Below are 23,269 nucleotides of genomic sequence, written 5' to 3' on the forward strand. Positions count from 1 at the left end.
TAGTTTTAAGCTCTCATTTTGGTTCCAGCATGTTTTAAATGCTAAATAGGTGGTAGATGATGAGAATTAAAGTAGCATAAACTTCATGATATTAAACATGACTTTGAATTAAAACATAATATATGGGCTTCACATTAGAAAGCCATGTATGTTTCAATTCAATATTGAATTATGAATCTTGCATGGATCATATTTTATGCTACTACTATAAGAGCATCCCCAACGCTTGGGGATGGGCCGCAATGAGCGAGTCCTGGCCCGGGCCATGCGTTAAACGGAGGAGATTTGCAGCCTGGGACGGTCCCGATACCGCAGTTGCGTCCCGGGGTCCAGCCCAGCACAAGGTTAAGTGAGACGGGACGTGACGCGATGCGGTCCGACCCGGGCCAGAACTTCAAATTTTTTATAATTCGAAAATTTATCTATAAATACCCTTCCATCCTTTTTCATTTTTATTCAACTTCATTTCTCTCCCTCTCACACTATAAAATTCAAAAAATGCCTCCTCGTCGTGAAGGTCAGCGAGCAATCGAAGCTTAAATGGCCCGAATGTTAGAGACTGCGATGCCAGCAATCCAAGAATAAATCAACAACGTGGTGGAACGCTACCAATCTGCTATTCAAGCGTGGAACGAACAACACGTCTGGGTACCACGTACTCGGATGTATATCCACCGAGACCGTGAACAAGCTGGTTTGCGGCTTTTCACGGATTATTTCTCTAAAGATCCTCGATGGAGTGATCAGATGTTCCGCGGTCGGTTCCGGATGCGGAGGCCTCTGTTCCTGCGCATCGTCAATGCAGTTGTTGCTCGTGACTCGTATTTCATGCAAAGCGTCGATGCTGTCGGGCGGCAAAGTATATCGACTTTGCAGAAATACACATCCGCCCTACGCCAACTCGCTTACGGAACGACTGCAGATATGTTTGATGAGTACCTCCATGTGAACGAGCAAACTGGACGCAATTGCCTAGCTAGATTCTGTCGGGCAGTGGTCGAAGCATTCAAAGATACATACTTGAGAAAGCCAACGACCGACGATGTTCGCAAGTTGGTGAACATGCACGAGCAGACCCATGGCTTCCCGGGGATGCTGGGCAGCATCCACTGTATGCACTGACAGTGGAAGAATTGTCCAATGGCTTGGAGAGGACAATACACTAGCGGGCACAAGGGCATACATCCAACGATTGTGTTGGAGGCCGTTGCCGACCAACGATTGTGGATCTGGCATGCCTACTTTGGTGTCGATGGGTCGAACAACGACCTTAATGTGTTGAACGAGTCTCCATTGTTCAACGACTTGTGTGCCTGGCGAACGCCGAACGTAGAGTTCACGGCCAACAACCGTCAGTACAGTATGGGGTACTATATGGCAGATGGGATCTACCCTCGATGGCCCATGTTCGTGAAGACCATCACATGTCCGACAAAGGATAGGAGGGCATTGTTTGCCCAAAAGCAAGAGGCGGTTCGGAAAGATGTGGAGCGTGCATTCAGAGTCCTCCAAGCACGGTGGGCTATGGTGAAGGGAGCCGCCCGTGGTTGGCACCGTCCACTGATCGCTGACATCATGTATGCATGTATCATAATGCATAACATGATCGTTGAGGACGAGAGAGAAAATGTCACTTTGTGGAGCGACGATCCGCTCTCCAGCACCAGCAGTAGCTACACTGTCACTGACCCGCCCGTGCAGGGTGTTCCTCCCGAAGTGCGCAATGTCATGGCCTGTTCAGCGGCGATGCGCCAAGAAGAACTGCACACCCGCTTCCAAGCGGTTCTAATTGAAGAAATTTGGACACGCACCAATGATTTTCCAGCATTGACTTTATGTTTTATTGTTTTTTTTGTTTTGGGAATTTTTAAATTTCAATGTTGTAATTTTCTATTTTTTGACTAAACATTGAATTTTCCCGGTTTTAATTGTTCAACGTATTCTATTTTACGAGTAAAATAGGTGGAGTTGTGAATAGTGCAATTTAATAGTTGTGGCCCGGGTTGGGGCCTGCAGGGTGTTGTAGCATGAGACTCAAGTTTAAGGGAATGATGACGTGGAGGAGACTTAGGGCCTGAATTTAGAATGGGGTTGGGATACTCTAAGGTTTTAGTTCGAACAAATAATTCTATGATCAATTTTGTATTAAAATCCATGTCATTTCAAAAGTTCTTATTTTTAGGAATCAGAGAGTATAAAATTCATTACAAGAGTAACATCACAATTATGCAACTGACTATTTTTGTAGTTCATTCAATTTTTAAATTTGTCTGAAAACAATTAAAAGGAATATCTTTTTTAGTACATCAACTATTTCAAATGAGCAAATTTTGTCTGTAACATTTTTCATAATATCTTTTAAGGTCCATCAACTATAAGTTAATATAATTCAACTACTTTTTTACTATTTCAAATATTTTCATGACCAAAGTACCCTTAAGGCCAATGAAGGCAATTCAATTTATTTACCTTCTCATTTTCATTAAAGTATGTAATTTGAGATAGTTGATATACCAAAAAAGATGTTCCCTCTAATTTTAATTTTAAAATAAAAATATCTTAATGATATTAAATCATTGTACTATATTTAATATTAATAGTGAAATAAGTAAGATATAAAATCTTATCTCCTTTTCTTTCTTTTTCCTCAGTTATTATTTGAGGGTGTATTTTTTACCCACTTTGTATATGTGCAAATGGAATAGGTGGGGCCGAGTGGAGTAGACTGACAACTTCCTCATATAAAATTCCATAAATTGACTTTCAAGTTTCAACCACACAACAACTTCGTCTCTGGTACACTCACTTTCTTTCTTTCTGCTGTATAATTTCCATGGTATGGTATATGATCAGAATATAAGGAATCAATGATTTGTAGTAATTAATAAAGACGATAGTGTGGGAGACATGAGTGGTTTGTGATGTGATTGGCTTAAATTGTTATGACATGGGCCAATTAAATAGTACTTTAAAAAGAATGTGTGTGTGAATCAGCCCAAACAATATAAACAGATGAGCCCAAATGTAATCAATAACCCAGTAATTAAGCTCTCATTTAGGATTATAAACTAATCGTTAACGCTATTTTTAATAAAATTTAAAAAAAAAGGAATTTTCCGTTCCATTACATTCTTGATTACTCCACCAAAAGAAATTTTGTGGCACCATTTTGGAGATTAGAGTCATTAGACCTTATGCCCGTTGGTCAAACACTAACAGAATATACTTATAACATGAAAATTATCTTAAGAGAGAACATCTTTTTTAGTACATCAACTATCTCAAATGAGCAAATTTAGTCCGTAACATTTCATAAGGCCATCCACTACGCTGTCTCTATACCGTCTCTTAAACCGTCCCTTAAATACTATTTGACCACTATTTGAGGGGCCCACTGTCCTTTTTTACTCCATCCCTTAACTAAGGGACGGAACCTGCAACGCTCCGTCCCTTAACCGTCCCTTATTCCGTCCCTTAATTACTATTCATTCAATTTCATTTTTTATTTTTTTTCCAACAAATTCAATTAAAAAAACAAACTTCATTAAAAATAAAATAACATTACAACATAAAAAAAACAACTTAAAATCCTAAAAAATAAAATGACATAATTTAAAATACAATTTTATAGAGACAACAAAAAATGAGTTTGTCCCACATCGAAAGTGGAACATAAACATTCAAGGATGTCTCTATAAAAGAGAGACAACCAAGAATGAGTTTGTCCCACATCGAAAGTGGAACAAAAAACATTCAAGGATGTCTCTATAAAATAGAGACAACCAAGAATGAGTTTGTCCCACATCGAAAGTGGAACATAAAACATTCAAGGATCTCTCTATAATAGAGAGACAACCAAGAATGAGTTTGTCCCACATCGAAAGTGGAACATAAAACATTCAAGGATCTCTCTATAATAGAGAGACAACCAAGAATGAGTTTGCCCCACATTGAAAATGGAACATAAAACATTCAAGGATCTCTCTATAATAGAGAGACAACCAAGAATGAGTTTGTCCCACATCGAAAGTGGAACATAAAACATTCAATGATCTCTCTATAATAGAGAGACAACCAAGAATGAGTTTGTCCCACATTGAAAGTGAAACATAAAACATTCAAGGATCTCTCTATAAGAGAGATAACCAAGAATGAGTTTCATAAATTCGCAAGCCCATCAAATATATATGGGCTATTACGAATTTCTTGTATTTATTTATTTGTAAAAATTGTTTTTAAATATAAAAACAATTTTTATAAATAAAAAGTATTTTTTTAAAATTTTTTTATTTTTTTAAAAAAAATTGAATTATTGCGTCAGCGTGACGACGCCCACTCGCGGGCTAGCGAGTGGGCGTCACGCATGCATCGGGCGTGCGACACGTCGCCCAGGCAGATGGCGGGACGGCGCGTCCCGTGTCTCGTGTGTACGGGCTACGGGACGAACGTTGCAACGCGTCCCGCGGAGGACCCGTCCCTCCGGGAAGAAACGCGAGCCCCGGCGCGGGACGCGTTGTGGATGGTCTAATATCTTTTGAGGTCTATTAACTATAAGTTAATATCAATTCTACTACTTTTGGTTATTTCCAATATTTTCATGACCAAAGTATCATGAAGGGTAATCAATCTATTTATTCATCCACTTTTTTATTTCTTCTAATTTATTTGGGATTAAGTTTAATAGATCTTACACTATTATTATTAATATATATCATACCTTATTTGAATATTATGATATTACGTGCTAGTTAATACTTTTATATAGTTACATTCTCAATTATTTAGATAAAACTAAGATAAATATTTTATTTTAATGAACCTCATAATTTTATTAAACTAAAAATTTAAGTTAATCATAATATATAATATATACTACATTGAAATAAAAATTTATGAACGTAGAAAAAATATGATTCACAAATAGATATGAGAACTATGAACAATTTTCATGATGTTGTAAATGGCCTAATGATAATATTAAGACGCGACGTTGTGATATTAAACAATTGATAACAACTATTAATTTTTATTTATTTAAACAATATAGATTTAAGTTAATCATATATTCAACTACATATTTGATTTGATGTATGGTTGCATCTTGAAACCCAAAATACATGTGAACAAATTAGCCAACTAAAGTAACATTATTAATGAGCCTTTTTTTCCAGCTCAAAAGCAACAAACTAATAAAGCAACACTTGAAAGGCCATAGCATGCTGATATATGGGGCCGCCACATATCTCCGGCCACCCTTACGCCGCCGGTATCCGAATCCGGCAACTCCATTAACCACAATTAGTACTAATATATTATCTAATTAAATACATATATATTCCATATCTGTGTAATGGCACCATTAGTTAATTAACAAAAAAGGAAATCCCATTCATTAAGAATATATACTTTGGTCATTTTCTAGTCTTATCCTCTTTACCAGCACAAATCATAGTGCTTGATGACTACTTCATTTTTTATGCACCATTTTCCATCAAGTTGCAAAGACAAGATTAATGATCTTAGCTTGCCACCTTTTTTGCCACTAATCATACATATGTACTTGCAACTTGTTTATTTTTATTCTAATTGAATTTATAATAAGGTCAAGGGTTGGTTTTGAATTTCTAATATAGGTCAACGGTTCATTTTTCCCTTCGTTTGAGGTGTTTACTTGAAAATTCTTCACGTTTAGTGATTACTCCACATGTTTCCCAAAATAGAGATTTTAAGGACGACACAAGTATTAATAGTATGAAATTGGTAAAGTAAAAGAGAAATAAAAAAAATGATTGGAGTATTGTTAAAGGAGAATGAGGTCCACGAGAAAAAATTCAGCGGTCTAACTATACTATAGTTGTGACATTATGATGTGGTGCGTCCATTGATTTTTTGACAAATGAAAATATAAAAGGGCCTCATCCAACTAGACATACATACTAATAGAGTTATTTAGGAGAAATATTTATTATACCACTTTTGTGAAAAAATTCTTAATCTTAAAATATGAAAACTACTCATAATATATGAGCACATATAACTAACTACATATATTATATTACATAGTATAATATATAGACATAATGTAATAATATCTTATATATACTGTCAATAAAGAATATAATTATACAATATATCCATATAATATTATATTACTATATAATATTACATATCATATATACACATAGAGGTGCGTTAAAATGACATCACCTCTTAAAGTGACACTATGACAACACGTAGCCTGCAATACTATAAACGCTACACTGCAATAGTATAAACGCTACACTGCAATCTATAAATTGCAGTCTAGCGTATTGGATATTGCAGTCCAATGTATTAGATATTGCTGGCGTGGTAAACTGCAATATTGTTGTGGTAAGACTGCACTATTCAATTAATAACACTGCAATCTGGTAATGTAAAATAAGAGATTTCCTATTTTACCCCTCCGCGTTTTTAATTGATTCTGCAAATCCTGCCACATGGCAGCTTGACAAGCACACAATTTTCAGATCAAATGGCCTAAAATAGTGGTATGGTGTCACAATAAAGAGTGTTGTCACAATATAATAATAATCTTATATATACTGTCATAAAATATAAGCATACCAAACTTGTTGTTAGTGTTGCTTTATGGTATAATTTTCTTTTTCTTATTTATTTATTTATGTATATAAATAAATGAAAATACATACAGTATATAAAGAGCATGACCCAAAAAATAATCATTTTGTTTGGAGTACTATTAAGCAAATACTAGTATATAATTGTACTCTAATTGTATATATGCAGTTATGCACTGAAAAAAATAGAAAAACTAAATCATGCGATTTTCATATTTAAGATTGAAGCAATTTTCTATAAAACTGGTATAATAAATTTTTCCCCTAAATAACTCTATCACTTTATATTTGTGTGTGATAAAAAATTAATGTTTAGACATACCACTCGTAGTGTTACTGTGGTATGGATGGACCACTAAATTTTTTCTCTGAGGACCACCTCATAAAACAAAAAAAAAATCATACAAAAATGATAGTGAACTAATTTTGTGGGATAGACCAAAATAGGAAAAAGAAACTATTGATGGGGCGAAGGGAGTACTATTTAATACGTACATATTATTTTTGTTTCACTTTTAGAAATAAAATGTCTTGTAAAAAATTTTGGAAATCAAAAACTCAGAATATTGATGTTGCATCCAAAATTACACGTCGATTGCAAAATTGGATGATAGTGAACTAATTTTGTGGGATAGACCAAAATAGGAAAAAGAAACTATTGATGGAGCGAAGGGAGTACTATTTAATACGTACATATTATTTTTGTTTCACTTTTAGAAATAAAATGTCTTGTAAAAAATTCTGGAAATCAAAAACTCAGAATATTGATGTTGCATCCAAAATTACACGTCGATAGCAAAATTGGATAATTGACGTGTAATTTTAGTTGTAACGTCGATATTCTGAGTGCCAAAAAGTTTTTGCTTGACAACGTATTCCACAATGAGTATTAAATGGTAATTACTCAACAGTATGAAATTTTCAAAGAAACGCTTCAAATAATGAGACAAAATCGACCATTTATCTTCCAAAAATTCCAAACTGAAGCTGCTCATCTCACTAGAAAATTTACCTTCCATCGGATCTCAACAACTCTAAAATCAAAAGAAACAAAAATCCATAACAATATTTTTCCATTAACTAATAGTAGTAGTAGTTGATTGGTTTTGCTCTTGTTGCCTCAATTGTAACTGCTCCCCATTTTCCACTACATTTCCATCATCTTTCTTCACCTTCTCCTCTTCTTCTTCTTCTCCACAAAATGAAGCATTTCGAGGGGTGGCGAGGTAAGTAGGCTTGACTTCACCGGCCATGATCACTAAGAACTTCTCTTCGAAAACCGGCAGAGCCTTCTCGGCTGAGCCGCCTTCGCCCTTCTCGCCTGCTCTGCTCTCCGCGTCTCCGTCTTCTGCGGCGGAGAGCTTCCAGTAGGAGCAGGCGAGGATGAAGAGGGCGAAGGCGATCAAGCCGAGCATCGCCGCCAGCCCCCCGAAGAGGTACGGCACCGGAGAGTGCCACGGCGTCCGCTGAATGGCGGCCGGCGGCGAGAAGGTTGCCGTTTTAGTGGTCGAGTGAATACCGATTCTCATTTTTTTTGGAGAAGTGGAAAGAAATAATTGAGTTGATTTGAAGAGGGAAAAGTGTGTGTATTTTTTTTGGTGTTTGAGGAAAGGGAAGGAGGTGTGTGTGTATTTATACAAGGAGAGGTTGTGTATTGAGCTTAGGTCACTTTGCAATTTGGAGAATTTTATTATTGGATATGATGTTTTGTGTGGTGACATAGAGATGTACTATCATATATGTGTGTATTGGAAAAGTAGTACTATCTAATATTCGTTTCATATTCTAATTACCAACGTATATGTAATAAAGGAGTTTAAATTCCTTACACATTTCAAATTTTAATTGGATAAAAGGTTCAAACCACAAAATATAGCTTGCATTTGAAGTACCCCGTCCCATAATAGTGGAGACATTTCTTTTCAGCATGAAGATTAAGAAAAATTGTATTAAGTGAGTTAAGTAAATGTAGAATAAAATAAGAAATGAAAAATGTAGAGAGATGGAGAGGAAATAAAGTAAGAGAGAGTAAAGTAAGCGAGATGAAATATTTTGACTTTTACTAAAAACGAAAATGATTCTACTATTATTGAACGTACCAAAATAATAAAATGACTCAACTACTATGAAACGGTACAAAGTTCAACCAAACAAAATAAACAAACAATGCAGTGAGCATTTAAATAATATTGCTAAAAATGTTTAAAATCTTTAACATATTTTTACGATTTATAGTGCATTCTAATATATGGTTTACTCTTTTTTAAACCGTCGAATTTTCGCCAACCGTGTCAAGAATGGATTCTAAATTTCGTGAAACTAAAAATTTATTCTGATTGAAAATTCTGATTCTACCTAAGGTTCATCCTATTTTGATACCATATCCATGTTTGTCACAAAAACAGTGTTGAAATATTATAGGGTAATGATTTTAAGTATGGTCAAATTGTAATTTTTGTCCTGTGATTTTAAAATTAACTTTGGATCTTGTGTTATTTATCAAATGGTGTTATTCATTTATTTCAACCAAATGATATCGTTTTTCTTAATAATAGACATATTTCTCAATTCATTGGTGGTGATGTCTATATATAATTTTCATGTATCATATCAAGTATTTCATCAAAAAAAATTCACCATAAGAATAAATTTAAACATTATAGGTTTCTTACTTGTTTTTAAAATTATGAAAATTAAATAAAATTTGATCAAATTTCATGATATTATTTACAATTTTTTATACTCCGTGTAACATGTAAGAAATAAAATGAACCATATAAATCCAGTGTTACTATTTTCGTGAGTATATGATAAAAAAAAAAGAAATGAATCATAAAAAAGTATCACTATATCATTATATGTATTCAGCGTATGAAAAGTGAAGAGAAAGCTTATCTGAAATGGAGCAGAGTAGTCCCACTCCAAGCTACAGGGACAAACCACTCAGATTATTCATGTGGGCATATCATCAAAGTCACATAATCATTAATCAACCAATTTATTTATAAATAATATTTTTAGTGCTTCATTAACTTTCCCTATGTCATATCCTCCCATTTAATTACACATTCCTGCCCTCACTTACAAATAATCAGAAATTATGAAAATTTGGTCAAATTCTCATTAATCCAGCAATTTTTAAAGTGAAAGTTTGCCATTTTTTCAAATATCCCATTTTCCTCTCCCCTTTGCAGTCTGTTCATTGCTTGGCCCTGTCGGCCTTTATAAAGTTTTGTATGGATATATACCGAATTCGCCTTTGGCAGAATTCAACTAATCCTATCGAAAGGCGAATTCGACTAATCCTGCTCCATCGATGATAACTATATTTTGATTTAGAGAAAATAACAAATTGATATGTGTATATAAAATATAACTATGAAAGGACGAGCACTCTGTTGGAGATTAATAGGATCCCATCCCATTCTCAAAACAATATCCAAATATTTGGCGTCATTTAATGGGCCCAAATTAATCTTTCAACAAGTCGTAATTTTTTAATCTAACCACTTCTGCCTCTTTTAACTTTCACAAATAATTAAAATCAGTAGAATTAATTAATTGCTTTTTTGCTTATTAGTCCGCGGAGGATAGGGCATCGTCCGCCCACTGTGGGCGACGCGGATGATGGCGCGAACGATGCAATGCGGTTTAGTTTTTTTTTTTTTTTAATTCGAAAATTTTGTTTATATAAATACCCCATCCTCAGATTTCATTTGTAACTTTTCGATTCACTTTTCAACTCTCAAATTACGCTATAAAATGGATTCCGGTGGATACTCAAGTCCTGGTAGCCCGATATTTGGAGATGGCACACGGTGGCCGGGTACACAACCTGGCGAATATCGGTCATTCGACGACAACACGCACAACGCCCTTATGAAGTGTACGGATCCGACCAGAGCCGAATACCTCCAGGGGTTGATCGATGAGTTGCGCCGGAAGTTGGGGCTTCTGTAGAATAGTCAATTTTTTTTATTTATAACCATTGTAACTTTTTTTAATCAATGTATTATTTGGCGTTTCTATTTAATCGTTGTGTTTTTTTAATTATTTTGCATTTATATATTTGAAAACATTTAAATTAATTAACAAAACAATAGTAAAACCTATAGAGCGCCCCTTAGAGCGCCCCACTGCAGGTGGAATGGCAGGAGGATAAAATGCTGACGTGGCGGTGTATAGGGCGGGCTTTAGGGCGCCCCCACCGTGGATGCCCTAATATCAATCATTTGCTGGACGTCGACGAGGCCTCGCTTATATTTTGCAATAGATACTTTGTACTACTTCTAGTATTTTATTACTAGCTTTTAATGACATAAAGTTAAGGGACATTGTTTTTTAAAATCACAAGCTTTAGCTTTAAAAGCTGTTTAAAATAGCATAAATTTTATATTTTGAACGTTATTTCTCAACCTGATCCAAATAAGTCATTTTCAGCAAAAACTTATTATATGTGGACGACCGTGAAACGTTTATATTATTGTAGTTTATTTTAAAGTTTGTGGCAAGTAAAAAAAAGATCACGTAGAAAGCCACGTTGTTAATTATGCTAAGTATGAAATAAAAAATAAAGCCATGTACGCCAGTTGGATACGGTGATTGACCCGCCGTAGAAAATAGCACACAACATGCAAAAATTTTGGTTTTAAAGACCAATATCCCTAAAATTAATTGTTGTGATTTAGATGCTACCCACTATATACATATATATGCACAATATTATTTTCTTAAAATGGAGGGATAATTTTCTTATGGAATAAGTACCAATAATGATATTAATCTTATTTTTATTTTTATTTTTTATAATTAACTCATAGTACTAGTAAATCATTAGTTTGATTTTCTATTCTTCGGTGACAGCTTTAATACAATAACTGCATAGATGCTTTCATGATAACAATTAACAGCTAATTATAAAATAGTCCGCTGTGATTCCTCCATCCTATATAGTAGTATTAAATTAATAGAAATAAATGTATTAAAGGGACTAATGAAGGGCTAAAATAATCAAAGCATACATCACGATTACTATTTTAATTACTACGCACTTATATAGTTATATTAACTAATTAAGTGAAAGTGAAGAGCTTATCTTCATCAATTTTTATTACAACCCTCGAAATTAATAATAATAAAAATCAGAAGAAGATATTTTATTTTGTTATTGTAGTTCCTACTTTTTAGCTTTAGTATCTCATTTTTATTTTGTTATCAAACATAGTATAGTTTCCGTCCTCTATAAGAAAATAAAATATATACTATCTCACCTTTGGAACCACTCTTTAAAAGTACCCTAATCCTTTTCATAAAATGTCGTACACACATAATTAAGTAAAGTAGAGAGAAGAAACCTTTAGAAAAGAGCATTAATTATTTACATAATTTTTGACATTGTGCAGCATATAAAGTTGGATGATAATGAGCAAAACAATTGTCATCAATCTATAATTTCGTACTATTAGATTAAGTTCGATTCCAAAAATACCCAAACCAATTCGAGCAGTATAATTAGACCCAATAATTTTTTTAACAATTATATTACCTATGTTGGTTTTTGTGGGAATAAGTTACGCAGTTTTAGTATTCTTTATTTAACTGAGTATGACTATTTATTTTTATTTCACACTTAGTAATCACATTATTGAGCAATGACTTGAAATTTCATTATATATAGTACTGCACACGTTGCATAGTATTCAACTAAATTACGTAGAGTTTAATTGCACAGCATTTGAAACTGACAGTAACTTGATTAGAATGGATGGGATAGAGATGGAGATTGCTACACCAACTACACAAATCCTCAAATACACTGGCATACATATCCAATTGTGTCCAGTGGTTCGGGCAAGTAGTCACTCATCTCTCGAAGCGGGATCTAAACCAGCCGTTGGAGTGTCAGCAAAGTATTCTTGGTGTTTGACATTCACACCATACTGCAAGCAGTAACGAGAAAACTCAGTTACTACCAATAAAAATGAATAACTAGATTGATTTTCGATTACACAAATAGAAACCAGTGACAAAATCCATGTTGGGGAAGTTAATTTGAGGTGGTCGCAATACTGCTGGTTCACTCACTAAAAAACACCGCTGCCATTCAACTAATTAATGCTGTCAATCTTTGAAATGCTCATCAATAGCAGGATGCGGAAAAGTATGAAACCAAGGCAGTTACCTCTCGTAGAGCCTTGGACAGATCCTCCATGGTCAAGATCAAACGCTTCTCCTGTTATGAAGATTGTTAAAACTAATAAAGACTGGTCGGAATTAATATAAAATCATATGTATCAACCTTTTGCTGTTTATCTCTTTTGTCCTTGATTACAGCTGGCCTTGCCTTACACTGCCTGAATTAAGATGCAAGGAAACAATCATCCAATAAACACTAAGATAGATATAGCAAGGGCAATCAAAACGAACCACATAAATAATGATTATCTCTAAGTACAATTTGCAAAGAGGAAACTAAAAGAACATACTGAAGTGCATCAGTTGCCACATCTGCAATGAACTTCTGTGTTGCAACTGCTACCAACCTAGTCCTAACGAGAAGAAAGAGAAAATATGATACACCAAAAGAAGATGTGAACTCAAAGCACCAGCAAACCGGGGATAAGCACGTGGGTAAACAGAAAAAAGGGGGAAAATTAGAAGACAATAATAAAGAAAACAACACTGTCTAAGAATTTCCATAAAAGGAAAATAAAGTAGCTATTGTTAGCATGTTGACTCTTTTATGAGTAAACAAACAGCACTGCTGAATAACATTTCCTAGTCTGTAAGGACTAAGGAGGAATCAGGAATCTAGGCCAAATAAATATTCTTCAGAAATACTCACCCAGTCCTGTAAAAATATTCACTTTTTGCCATTTTTGTCCGTCAGCCAAAATTACTCAGTCTGAATTTTTAGAAACTAAACCCTAAACCCTCCCACCATGGGAATCACTCTCCACTCACAATACTCCAACCACTTTTTATAAAACCCATGCCACTATCGATAGTGATTATTTCTATAGGATAGAGGGAGTATATAGAAGATATACGTGCATGTATAGCATGATGTGTGTTATGACAATTAATCATTTCGAATTATAAGATAGCAGTAGCATTTAAGTATACAGATCTGACCCCAAAAGTATTTTGTGTACATTTAACTATTCCAAGTTATTTGAGGCTGATTTTTAATGGTAATGTGCTGAATGCTACTGGAAGCAAGGAATACTCAGATAAGGAATAGCAGAGAAATTTAATAAACCTGGTTTTATGCTTTCACTGATATAGGTTTTACATGAATGCCTCAGTGGACATACATTGTAGGTCGAATAACCTTGTAAATGGAAAATAATTTCACAAAAAGAAAAAAATTTCTATCGAAACTCTCCACTACCATGAGTCATGACATCTATGTGTTGTTTTCTTCCTGATTGAAGAACAGGAGAGCTTTTTGAAGTAAAAGTCTGCTTTTACAATAGAAAGTGTTTATCAGTAGTGTTATGCACTTGCTCCAAACGTACTTGAAAATCAATCCACTTCCAATGCAAAAATAAAAGAAAAACTAGAACCTACAATTAGCACTAGTGCACTCACTACTCCAAAATGAACATTTGGAGAGACCAGTTATTCCAAATAAACACTTGAAAAAGATCCTGCTATGTAATCTATTAGGCGTTCACACACAACATCTGTGGATCTGCCTCCAGGTAAATTCTAGTAATCGTGTCACTATATTGTAAAACAGAACAACCTAAAATAGGTAAGCTGAAACAAATCATAGTTAAGCAATTAAAGAAAATAAGAAGAAGAGGTAATAGATAAACAGTTGAGCAACAGGATAATACAAGCTAAAATAGTCGTAGTAAACTACAGAAACTGAAAATTGCAGAATAATTCTAACTAAACCGATACTATTTCCCGATCTAGGGCAAAATACAATGAAAGGGAAGAGTATACCTACAATCGGGTGTCGGGGCACTGGAATCCACTTTTCGCCAAGTAATGCTCCACCAATTCATCAGGTATCTGTGTAGCAACACGATTAGTTACAAATTAAACGGATGCGAAATTCTAATTGCAACACGGCGAGGTATAGATAGCGACTATTACCGTGGGGGTATAATCCATTAAAGAAGCGAGGAATTCAGTGAGCGCAGTATCGTCGTCGTGGCGCCCATCCTTGGGTTGCTGATGGCTGGTTTGGCCGTTCATTTCACTGTCCTTCCCTAGGCTAAATTAGCGGCGGAGATGGAAGCGGCGCGTGAGCTCAGACTCGACGATCACTTTATTCCTTGGACTGAATTGAGCTATAAATAAGTATTCGTTCGTCGGGTCATTTCGGGTCGGTTTATGGAGCCCGACCCGATCCAAGTCCGAAATTGTAATTTTTCAACCCATCGTATTATCCAGTTTAAATCGTAAATCTCTATAACCCTCAATTAGCATTTACTAATCTCAATTATAGTCTGAGCATTTGAGGATAGTTTGGTCCAACTTTTTTGTAAAAACTGAAAATATCCTTCCAATGATAATGCTAGGTATGGTTATTAAAGAATATTAACAACAGGTAATATTATTTCTATATCCAAGGACTTAAAATATCTATCTCTGTTCATAAATAGCAAAATTATAAATAATACAAATTTTAGTACGTAATTTGCTAAAGTAAGAGAAACATAATCAGACAAAATTATAAATAACATGAATTTTAGTACATAATTGATAAAGTAGGAGAAAGTAAGACAAAATATGATAGAAATGGTGTAAGTAAATTGTTGAGTCCACATTATTGTTAGTGTTTAAAACTTTTAATTTTTAGAATTGATCAAAAGTTTAGTGAAGTATCCAAAATTATATAAATAGTCCACTTTTTTGTTGGCGAATATAGTGATTCTCTCTAAAATCTTAAAACAACAATCAATTATGTATTTGGTCTTGTTTTTTCGTACTTGTTTTCTAAAAAAAAGTTAAATTAGTGTTTTGGGATCTATTCTGAATTCTAAATTAAATAAGGATACATATCATATGCCTCGCCAGTCAGTTTCTATAATTGCTGTGAATTTCAGCCAGTAACAACAAATACTAAAATTTGATATTTGTGGAGTGACATAACGTCTCTTTATTACATTGAGCCATCATTAAACTAGTAATTCTATTATTGAGGCCTCAATATAAGCAGACTCTGGAGAAAAAGAAGAAAGTCTCATCTCTGCTGCTGGCCGTACCGTTGTATCCCGTAAACATCAACGATGCCCGGAGGGAATACGGGGTCAGTCGCTGCTCTCACAGCAACCTTAGCCACAGCACTGACACTAACAGGCGGGGTTAATAGAGGACCAACAAGGGGAATCTGGTTCAGAGCTTTAGTATACTGGAGCACCTGCATGTTCACCAATCGGGAACGGCTTCAAATGACTGAAAAAAGAAACAGCACACACACAGATGAATCTAAACAAAAATTAAGCCTCACCGTCTCCAAAGGAGTCCCAATGACACCGAGTGGTAACTTCATGCTCCCAACACGACGAGTTCCATGAATGAATCCCGGCCTCAATATTACTCCTGTTATAGCAAGAGGATCTTTCAATAAGGTTGAGCATGGTTATGTGATGTATTTCTTAATTCAGATTTATGGTCAACCAAGCAAGTCTTTGAACTCATAACTCTGTCCTAGAAAAGTAACTAGGTCGATTTGGTATATATATTACACAAAATTATAAGTTAAAAAACCAAGAAAAGGCCAGTCTTAGCAGCTCACCTCCGTATGGATACCTGGTGAGTAGCTCCGTCTCAGCGGCTCGCTGCACAACATATGATACTGGCATCAGAGATATATGACATACAGAGTAGTAAATATGCAAGAAATTTTCCAAGTGAAGATTCATTCATCTTTACGCGGTACTTTTTTAAAACTAACAGGAGTGTTGTTACTTGTTACATCCCTTCCTAATTATCAGGAACTCCCAGTCACCTACCATATTTTTTTTCTTCATGCCATTGTTTCATAAAAGAAATAATTTGTTTTCTAAGCAGTGAGGGTAATTATAAACTCTTTCTTAAATGCTACATGTGCTCCACCACTTGGGATCAACAATGACTTCATGTGTGTAGGCACGTACGATATCTGATCATACCTTTCCTTCGTAATATCCTTGGAGAAGATAATTCACGAGGCCAAAATCAGCAGCAGAGATATATACAAACCTCTTTACACCTACAGACAAGGAGAAAAAAGGGGTTAGGACTAGAACTCAATCCATAAAATTCAGATATAATGAGAGGGTAAAGCCAACAGACCCTGGCTAAAACAAAAGTATTGAGGACAATCTATGGCCTTGCTACAAGAAAAGGGAAAAACCATAAAAGCACCTGCTTTTGAAGCAGCTCTAATAGCATTAATATTTGCAGTTCCATTGATTTTGTACATCTGTGAATTGGAACCAAACCCACCAACACAAGAAATCTGTGTAGGAAAACACATTCATCAATGATTGACATAAACAACAGCAAGCTTGGAAGAATGCAATATGAGCTCAAAATTAATATAGAAGAAAATCCAGGGAAAATTTTCTAATAAAATAATCTGAGCAGTCCTTCCCGACTCATGACAATCAGACAGGGAGATCGGACTGGTTAATAAGCACAATTATGGAGTTTCAAGTGCTTAAATTGCTATGCTCTCATGTACCTACATATGCATTTAAGAAATATGTGAATAAGAAAGGATTGATTCTGTACAGTGAGCAAGGCAAGTCATGCTTTCAGTCAATAAAAAGAATAGAGAAAATTTGTCAAGCACAACACAGAAGGATGGATTCTTTAGAAGTACTGTGAAGATTGGTCCAGACCAATATTAAATATCTTGTAATCTGATCATCACAAAATTCATATGTTCACTGGTGATATGCCTAGCTAACTTAGTACACCTACAGACAAGATAGACCTCTGCCCAACTATCATAACAATAATCCAATTGTGCAACAAATGCAAACGCTACTAAAGAAAGTGCAACTGTTAATATTTTGATACTATACAACACTGTATTTTCAGTTTATTTTGATAATTTACAACAAAAACAAAATGCGAGGCAAAATTAGAACGCACAATTGATGTAACTCCTTTCAGCGCATCCTTCCACGACTCAGACAAAAAAAGGTTACCTTCAAACAGGAAAAGGAAACTCAAATGAGTAAATTCCTTCTAATCAGTAAGGAGATTAGGGAGAGACAAATGAACACAACAGAGCAATCATAAAACCTTGATGCCACATTACTCTGTTAGCCCATGATTCTTGTATCGAGGGTCTTCCTGACCTGCAGATGGGAGAAAAAAAATGGTTTGTGAGGCGTGAGTAACAGATGTAACAAAACCACTTATAGTTAGAACAGAAAATGATACATCTAAGCTGAGGCAAAAGATGAAATGACGTTTGATAACACAGAGGTACCTCTTCCAAGCTAATTTTATCTTCATAAATATAAACTAGCATTTTCTGGACTCGGTTAGGTATACCCATAAGCCAGGGAAAATAACAAGAGTGCATTATAGGAAAAATATTCAAGTTGGGATATTCTCAACTTCCAACTTCAGGAAGATGTTCATCAGGGAGCCCAAATTTTATAACTCAAGAGAGAAATAGGATTGCAACTTCATACTGCAGCATGTATGAAGGAATTATCCCCTGAGTAACATGAAATAAACATGCAAATGATGGTTGAATTCGTCACAATACAAGCTTTCTTCTATAACTCTGAAAGTAAAGCAAGTGGTAGACAATCACACATTTACAACCAGATGGACCAAAAATTTGTTCTTAAATTTACAGTAGAATACCTGCTGAGGCTAGCGACAGTCAAACCACGATTCAAAGCTTCCTTGCAGACATTAGAACCAACAAATCCATTTCCCCCAAGCACAAGCAACTAAAATACAAAACAAAAAATACAGCAAAACATAATGAGTCACCTAGATAATTTATTAAAACATGAGAGATTCTCTTCAATAACCAAAGACCTACCTTCTCTGTTGGAGGAGGAGGGACTTCAACTGTCTCCGCTTCCTCAATTTTATTAGGTTTTACATAACCATTAGGGCTCGTAGGTTTATCAGGACCGGTAGAGAAAAAACGCCCATTTGTTGATGCGGCTATACTGTTTTGTGGTAAAGCAGTAAGTAGAATAACAAGAAATATTTACACAGAGTATCAAAGATGTGGTGAAAATAGAGAAGCACTTAAGAGACAAGAGGTCAAGAATAATCTGGAAAGGAACAAAAGACCATAAACAAAAAGAGTAAGGACACAAGGTTACAATCAAACAATCACTTTATCCAAACTGCCACTGAGTGAGAAAACCATACTTCAAGAAATTCTACCCTTCTCATTAAAACCTTAAGACCTTTTGTTCCGCATCGACACCCAAACCAAGCAATTGCCACATTTGAGAAGCTTCTTACATTTCCTATCTTGATTATAGGTGCCCTAGTATTTTGAATCTTTGATATGTTGAAAGAACCATGAAATATCTTCTACCAAAGCATTTGACATATTTCTTAAGACAATAAACTTGTTTCTTGCTTTAATTAGTGTATAAAATTACAGCAAGTACAGTAAGGGAGCGATCAAAGAATGATTACATGTTTTTCTCCCAAGGGAGTCCAATATTTCAAAACCTGTCTTAAAAAGATTTAAAATCTAGTTTTCTACAGCAATCATGGAAATTGTTTCAACCCAACAAACAACCATACCATAACTATTTTCAATATAGCATTCTTCCAACATAAGGTTAGCATAAAAACAGAATAAGACACCAAAAAATGAGAAAACTTACAGAATCTATTAGAATTTCTCAGTGTGTCTGCCATCAATACATTTTTTTCCTCTTTTCATTTTTCTCAATGCCTAATACTGGCAACATTCCCTACATGCTCACAGAATTCAACATTCGAAAGAAGCTACCCACATATGCTCAATAATAATCAAGTACCACTACTTATTCACCCCCTGGTAACTTCGCATTTGGGGGAAAACAAGCCGAGAGCATAAATTTGTCCCAACGATGATCACACAATGATAAACTCAAGCACTGCAATTCTCCCCGCAAAAAAATTATACTCCTATAAACTAAAAACACCAAAATTAAGCAGGAAATACCATCGCAATCAATTACAATCAAAAGTTCAAGCTCCATTTTCTAACAAACGTGCAAATAGATAATTAGCACGTTAGAATATCCATAATCCAAGGAAATAACCCATCGAAATACAGAAGCATCAACAAAAAAAAATCATACGAAAAAATGTAGAAAAAATAAAAATTTACGAGAATCTGGGGAGCGAGAGTCTCGAATACTGAATTAATCGAGACATTTCGTTGAAGCAAGTGTAATTTTATAGCGTGATCGGTGTCGACAAAATTGCTTGAGAGAGGAATGAACAATCTTGTTTCTTTTCTTCTTTTTAGTGTTTTTAATTTTCCTTTGTTTATTTTCTGATTATATGATTCAGCATATGGCACGATCTAGAAGTTCGCATGGAGGTAGGAACGTCAGTACACGTGGAGAGTTCATGTGGTGACACGTGTCATGCAGATGTGGTCTCTCATTGGAACTTTGCTCTACCAATACAACTTTAATTTGAATGAAACTTTGCTCTAAAACTGTACATGCATATATATGCATTTTCTTTTAATTGATAGCATTTTCTTTGGAGGATGGCTAAGTTGAGGATTAGAGTGACCACAACATAATTTATCCAACTTTGTTGCTTTTAATCTCTTCTCATGTCCTATCCCTAGATCAATTCTTTATGTAACATACATAATGCATAATGCAGAATCCAAATTCACCTCTTTTGTGAAATTGTAGAAGTAGGGAATAGGATCTTTGAGGATGAAGTTCACACACGAATATTGATCTCTCACTCAATGACTGGACTGGAGGATTTTAGAGCCTATGAAGAATTCATCATATATGAAATTTGTTGGTCTAATCCAATTACTAACATTATATCTAAAGAAAAGCCCAAGTAATCAACAGGTAATTTCATGGCGGCCCATTATAAATGTTGATTATTTTCACTGGACCTATGATGGGCCCCGTGGATTTAAGAGGTGAAATCTGTTGAACTTAATTTTGTTTCGTGAATGAAATTGTCTTTGTTGAACATTTTCAATACTCTATAGTTACTCATTTTGCTAAATGAGTAACTCTTCTATTCTGAAAACGTGAAAACTATATATTTTTAATATTTGTATCACCAAGAGTCGAAGATCTACCGACTACCGTTGTTGCATCTACTTTAACTTGATAGAGTAGTGCAGATCATATTTTTTGTTGACCCTCTTAATACAGAGGAAAAAAAAGGAGTGCAAATCATGTTTTCAAATAATGGTTTTTAATATATTTTCAGAATGTAGTTAAATTAGTATTGCGTTCTCACATTCACTTCCGAGTTATTGTTGTTTTTTTTTTGAGATAATTACTAAGTAATTACGAGGGTATCTACTTATGGGTCTAGCGACTAATTTGCAAGGGAATCTACTAATGGCCCAGTGACTAATTTACAAGGGTATTTATTGGTGGCCTAGAGACTAATTCAACGCTCAATGAGTGGGACAGCTGATCCAAGGATTTAAAGTTGCTTCATGCACTTATTTGTAGGCACTTCAATAGGTAGGACAACTAGTTCAATTATTCAAAGTTGCTCCATACCCAAAGGCAGGGATCAATCTAGACACCTCAATGCGTGTGACAGCTGGCCATGATTTAAAGCTACTTCATACCTCAAAGGCAGAGATCGATCCAATCCCTTGACCATTTAGTTAAAAATGGACGAATCTCATGTCATTCGACCACACCCGGTTAATTATTAATGTTTTTTAATTTATAGCTACCCTTAATTACTAATCTTTATCAAGTACTCCCTCCGTCCCGACTAAGATGACACATTTCTTAGTCGGCACGAGATTTTAGGAGTTATTGGTAATGTGTTTAATTGGAGAGAGAAAAAGGTTAGTGCAACTATTAAACTAGAGAGAGAAAGAAATATGAATATTTTAATAGGAATGAGAACAAATGGTTAGGTGTATTAATTGGAAAATGAGAAATGTGTTATATTATTTGGGACAAACTAAAAAAGAAACCGGTCATATTTTAAGTGGACGGAGGAGTAGTAATTAATTAAGAAGACTATGTGGCATTATTTATTAAAAAACATCCTATATGAAAATAGTGTGTGGAAAATATAAATACAGTATAAAAGATGTACGACGGTATGAGAATATATAAATTTAATTATTAGTAAACTCATACTGTATAACAAACGAAATCAGTATTTCAAAGTGCATGATTGATAGAAACAGTAATAGTAAAATTATTATTGGAAAGAAAACATAAATTCGGAGATGATCCCCATACGCCGCCGCCGCCGAATAATTACTATAAACCGAATTAGAAGAAGTCATCTCCGCCACCTTCCCTTGAACCCTAGCTTTGAATTTCCCAAACCACGCCATCCACTCCCTCACCCTCTCCTTATCCAGCCACTCCACACCCGTCTCCTCCCACCACGCCTTCTCCCTCGCCCGCTCCGCCTCCTCCTCCACCCGCCGCTGCAGCTCGACCTTCTGCTGGCTCAGGCCGTTGAGGCGCTTGTTGAGCACTCGGATGCAGGCCGCGCGTGGGCGGAGGGGCTGTGGAACCGGTCGAGGACGGCGTCCATGCTCGGGGAGAGGAAGGAGAAGGGGTTGTCTGTCGGGGAGAAGACAAGGACGCCGACGTCGGCGCCGCACAGCGTGCTCAGCTCGCTGGCCTTGTTGAAGAGGCCGCACCGCCGCTTCGAGAAGCACGCGTAGAGGTCGTCCTGGTTCGCTATCGTCAAGCGTGGCACAGTCAAAACTGCCACGTGAGAAATCCACACGCTCCACATGTGAAAGGCACACTCCTGCCAAAAGCTTGTAACCGCCGACAGTTACGAATGCGCCATAATGAGCCTTCATGGCTTGGTTGACCCTGCATGGTGGCTTGGCCTATAAATAGGCTAGCCATTCCACTGCACTTCACACACTGAATATCCATCACAAGCATACTTCCTCTCTGCATAGTTTTTCGAAGCTCTGCTTTCTTCCTCTTCCAGTTCGCCGGAGCTCGTTCCAACTGCGGTGTTGCAACGAACGAGACGTAGCCGTTTTATCTTTGGGGACGACGCGCCAAAACCGAGAACACTACCGGGGCGTATCTCGTCTTGCGGAAAGAGGCCTTCCTCGACTCGGCTAAGTTCATCTTTACCGTTTCGAATTTCAATTGTAATTTTCGTTTCTATTTTTTCTTTCTTCGATCTTCTCTCGGGTTGTATTACGCCCGGTTAATGTTTTATAGCTATATCTCCAACAAAAACGGACAAGGAACACAAAAAAATAGTAGATTATTAGGGGCTAAAATTTATTCGAAAATATATTTTTAGGTGGAACAGATTGTTGGTAGGGGCTTTCGTCTTACAATTTAGATAAATTTTACTAGGGAGAAAAATTATTTGGAAAATAGATTTGTTAGGGGCTTAAGCCCTTGATCCAAGCATGCATGTCTGCCATTTTATCCGAGGCTAAGGATAATAGCACTAAATAAAAATTCGAAGACAAGAAATTGTAACCTTTT

General features: G+C 35.6%; 3 protein-coding genes across 5 annotated transcripts; all 3 read right to left on the bottom strand.

Moving 5' to 3' along the window:
* Window positions 1-7,491: 7,491 nt before the first annotated feature.
* Window positions 7,492-8,333, bottom strand: LOC121781160 (protein GLUTAMINE DUMPER 2-like). The gene has a single exon (XM_042178875.1). It carries the CDS (start codon window positions 8,147-8,149, stop codon window positions 7,697-7,699), a length of 453 nt encoding a protein of 150 aa, XP_042034809.1. The 5' UTR covers window positions 8,150-8,333; the 3' UTR covers window positions 7,492-7,696.
* Window positions 8,334-12,264: 3,931 nt separating this feature from the next.
* Window positions 12,265-14,916, bottom strand: LOC121781162 (transcription initiation factor TFIID subunit 10-like). 2 transcript variants are annotated; one of them, XM_042178876.1, is made up of 6 exons: window positions 14,730-14,916; window positions 14,581-14,645; window positions 13,106-13,168; window positions 12,919-12,973; window positions 12,802-12,852; window positions 12,265-12,559 (listed from the first exon to the last, which is right to left on the bottom strand). In XM_042178876.1, the coding sequence occupies exons 1-6, from the start codon at window positions 14,829-14,831 to the stop codon at window positions 12,479-12,481; spliced, it is 417 nt and encodes a 138-aa protein (XP_042034810.1). In that variant the 5' UTR covers window positions 14,832-14,916; the 3' UTR covers window positions 12,265-12,478. The 2 variants fall into 2 exon arrangements, with proteins under 2 accessions (XP_042034810.1, XP_042034811.1); XM_042178877.1 differs by lacking the exon at window positions 13,106-13,168.
* A 729-nt stretch (window positions 14,917-15,645) lies between these two features.
* LOC121781159 (uncharacterized protein At1g32220, chloroplastic-like) lies at window positions 15,646-20,095 on the bottom strand. Of its 2 annotated transcripts, none has more exons than XM_042178874.1 (10): window positions 19,939-20,095; window positions 18,637-18,769; window positions 18,453-18,541; window positions 17,877-17,932; window positions 17,724-17,779; window positions 16,989-17,082; window positions 16,754-16,833; window positions 16,378-16,420; window positions 16,090-16,181; window positions 15,646-15,999 (listed from the first exon to the last, which is right to left on the bottom strand). In XM_042178874.1, the coding sequence occupies exons 1-10, from the start codon at window positions 19,983-19,985 to the stop codon at window positions 15,823-15,825; spliced, it is 867 nt and encodes a 288-aa protein (XP_042034808.1). In that variant the 5' UTR covers window positions 19,986-20,095; the 3' UTR covers window positions 15,646-15,822. The 2 variants fall into 2 exon arrangements, with proteins under 2 accessions (XP_042034808.1, XP_042034807.1); XM_042178873.1 differs by having other exon boundaries at window positions 16,090-16,184.
* Window positions 20,096-23,269: the final 3,174 nt, after the last annotated feature.

Source organism: Salvia splendens, chromosome 20 (genome assembly GCF_004379255.2).
Source record: "Salvia splendens isolate huo1 chromosome 20, SspV2, whole genome shotgun sequence".
Classification (NCBI taxonomy): domain Eukaryota; kingdom Viridiplantae; phylum Streptophyta; class Magnoliopsida; order Lamiales; family Lamiaceae; genus Salvia; species Salvia splendens.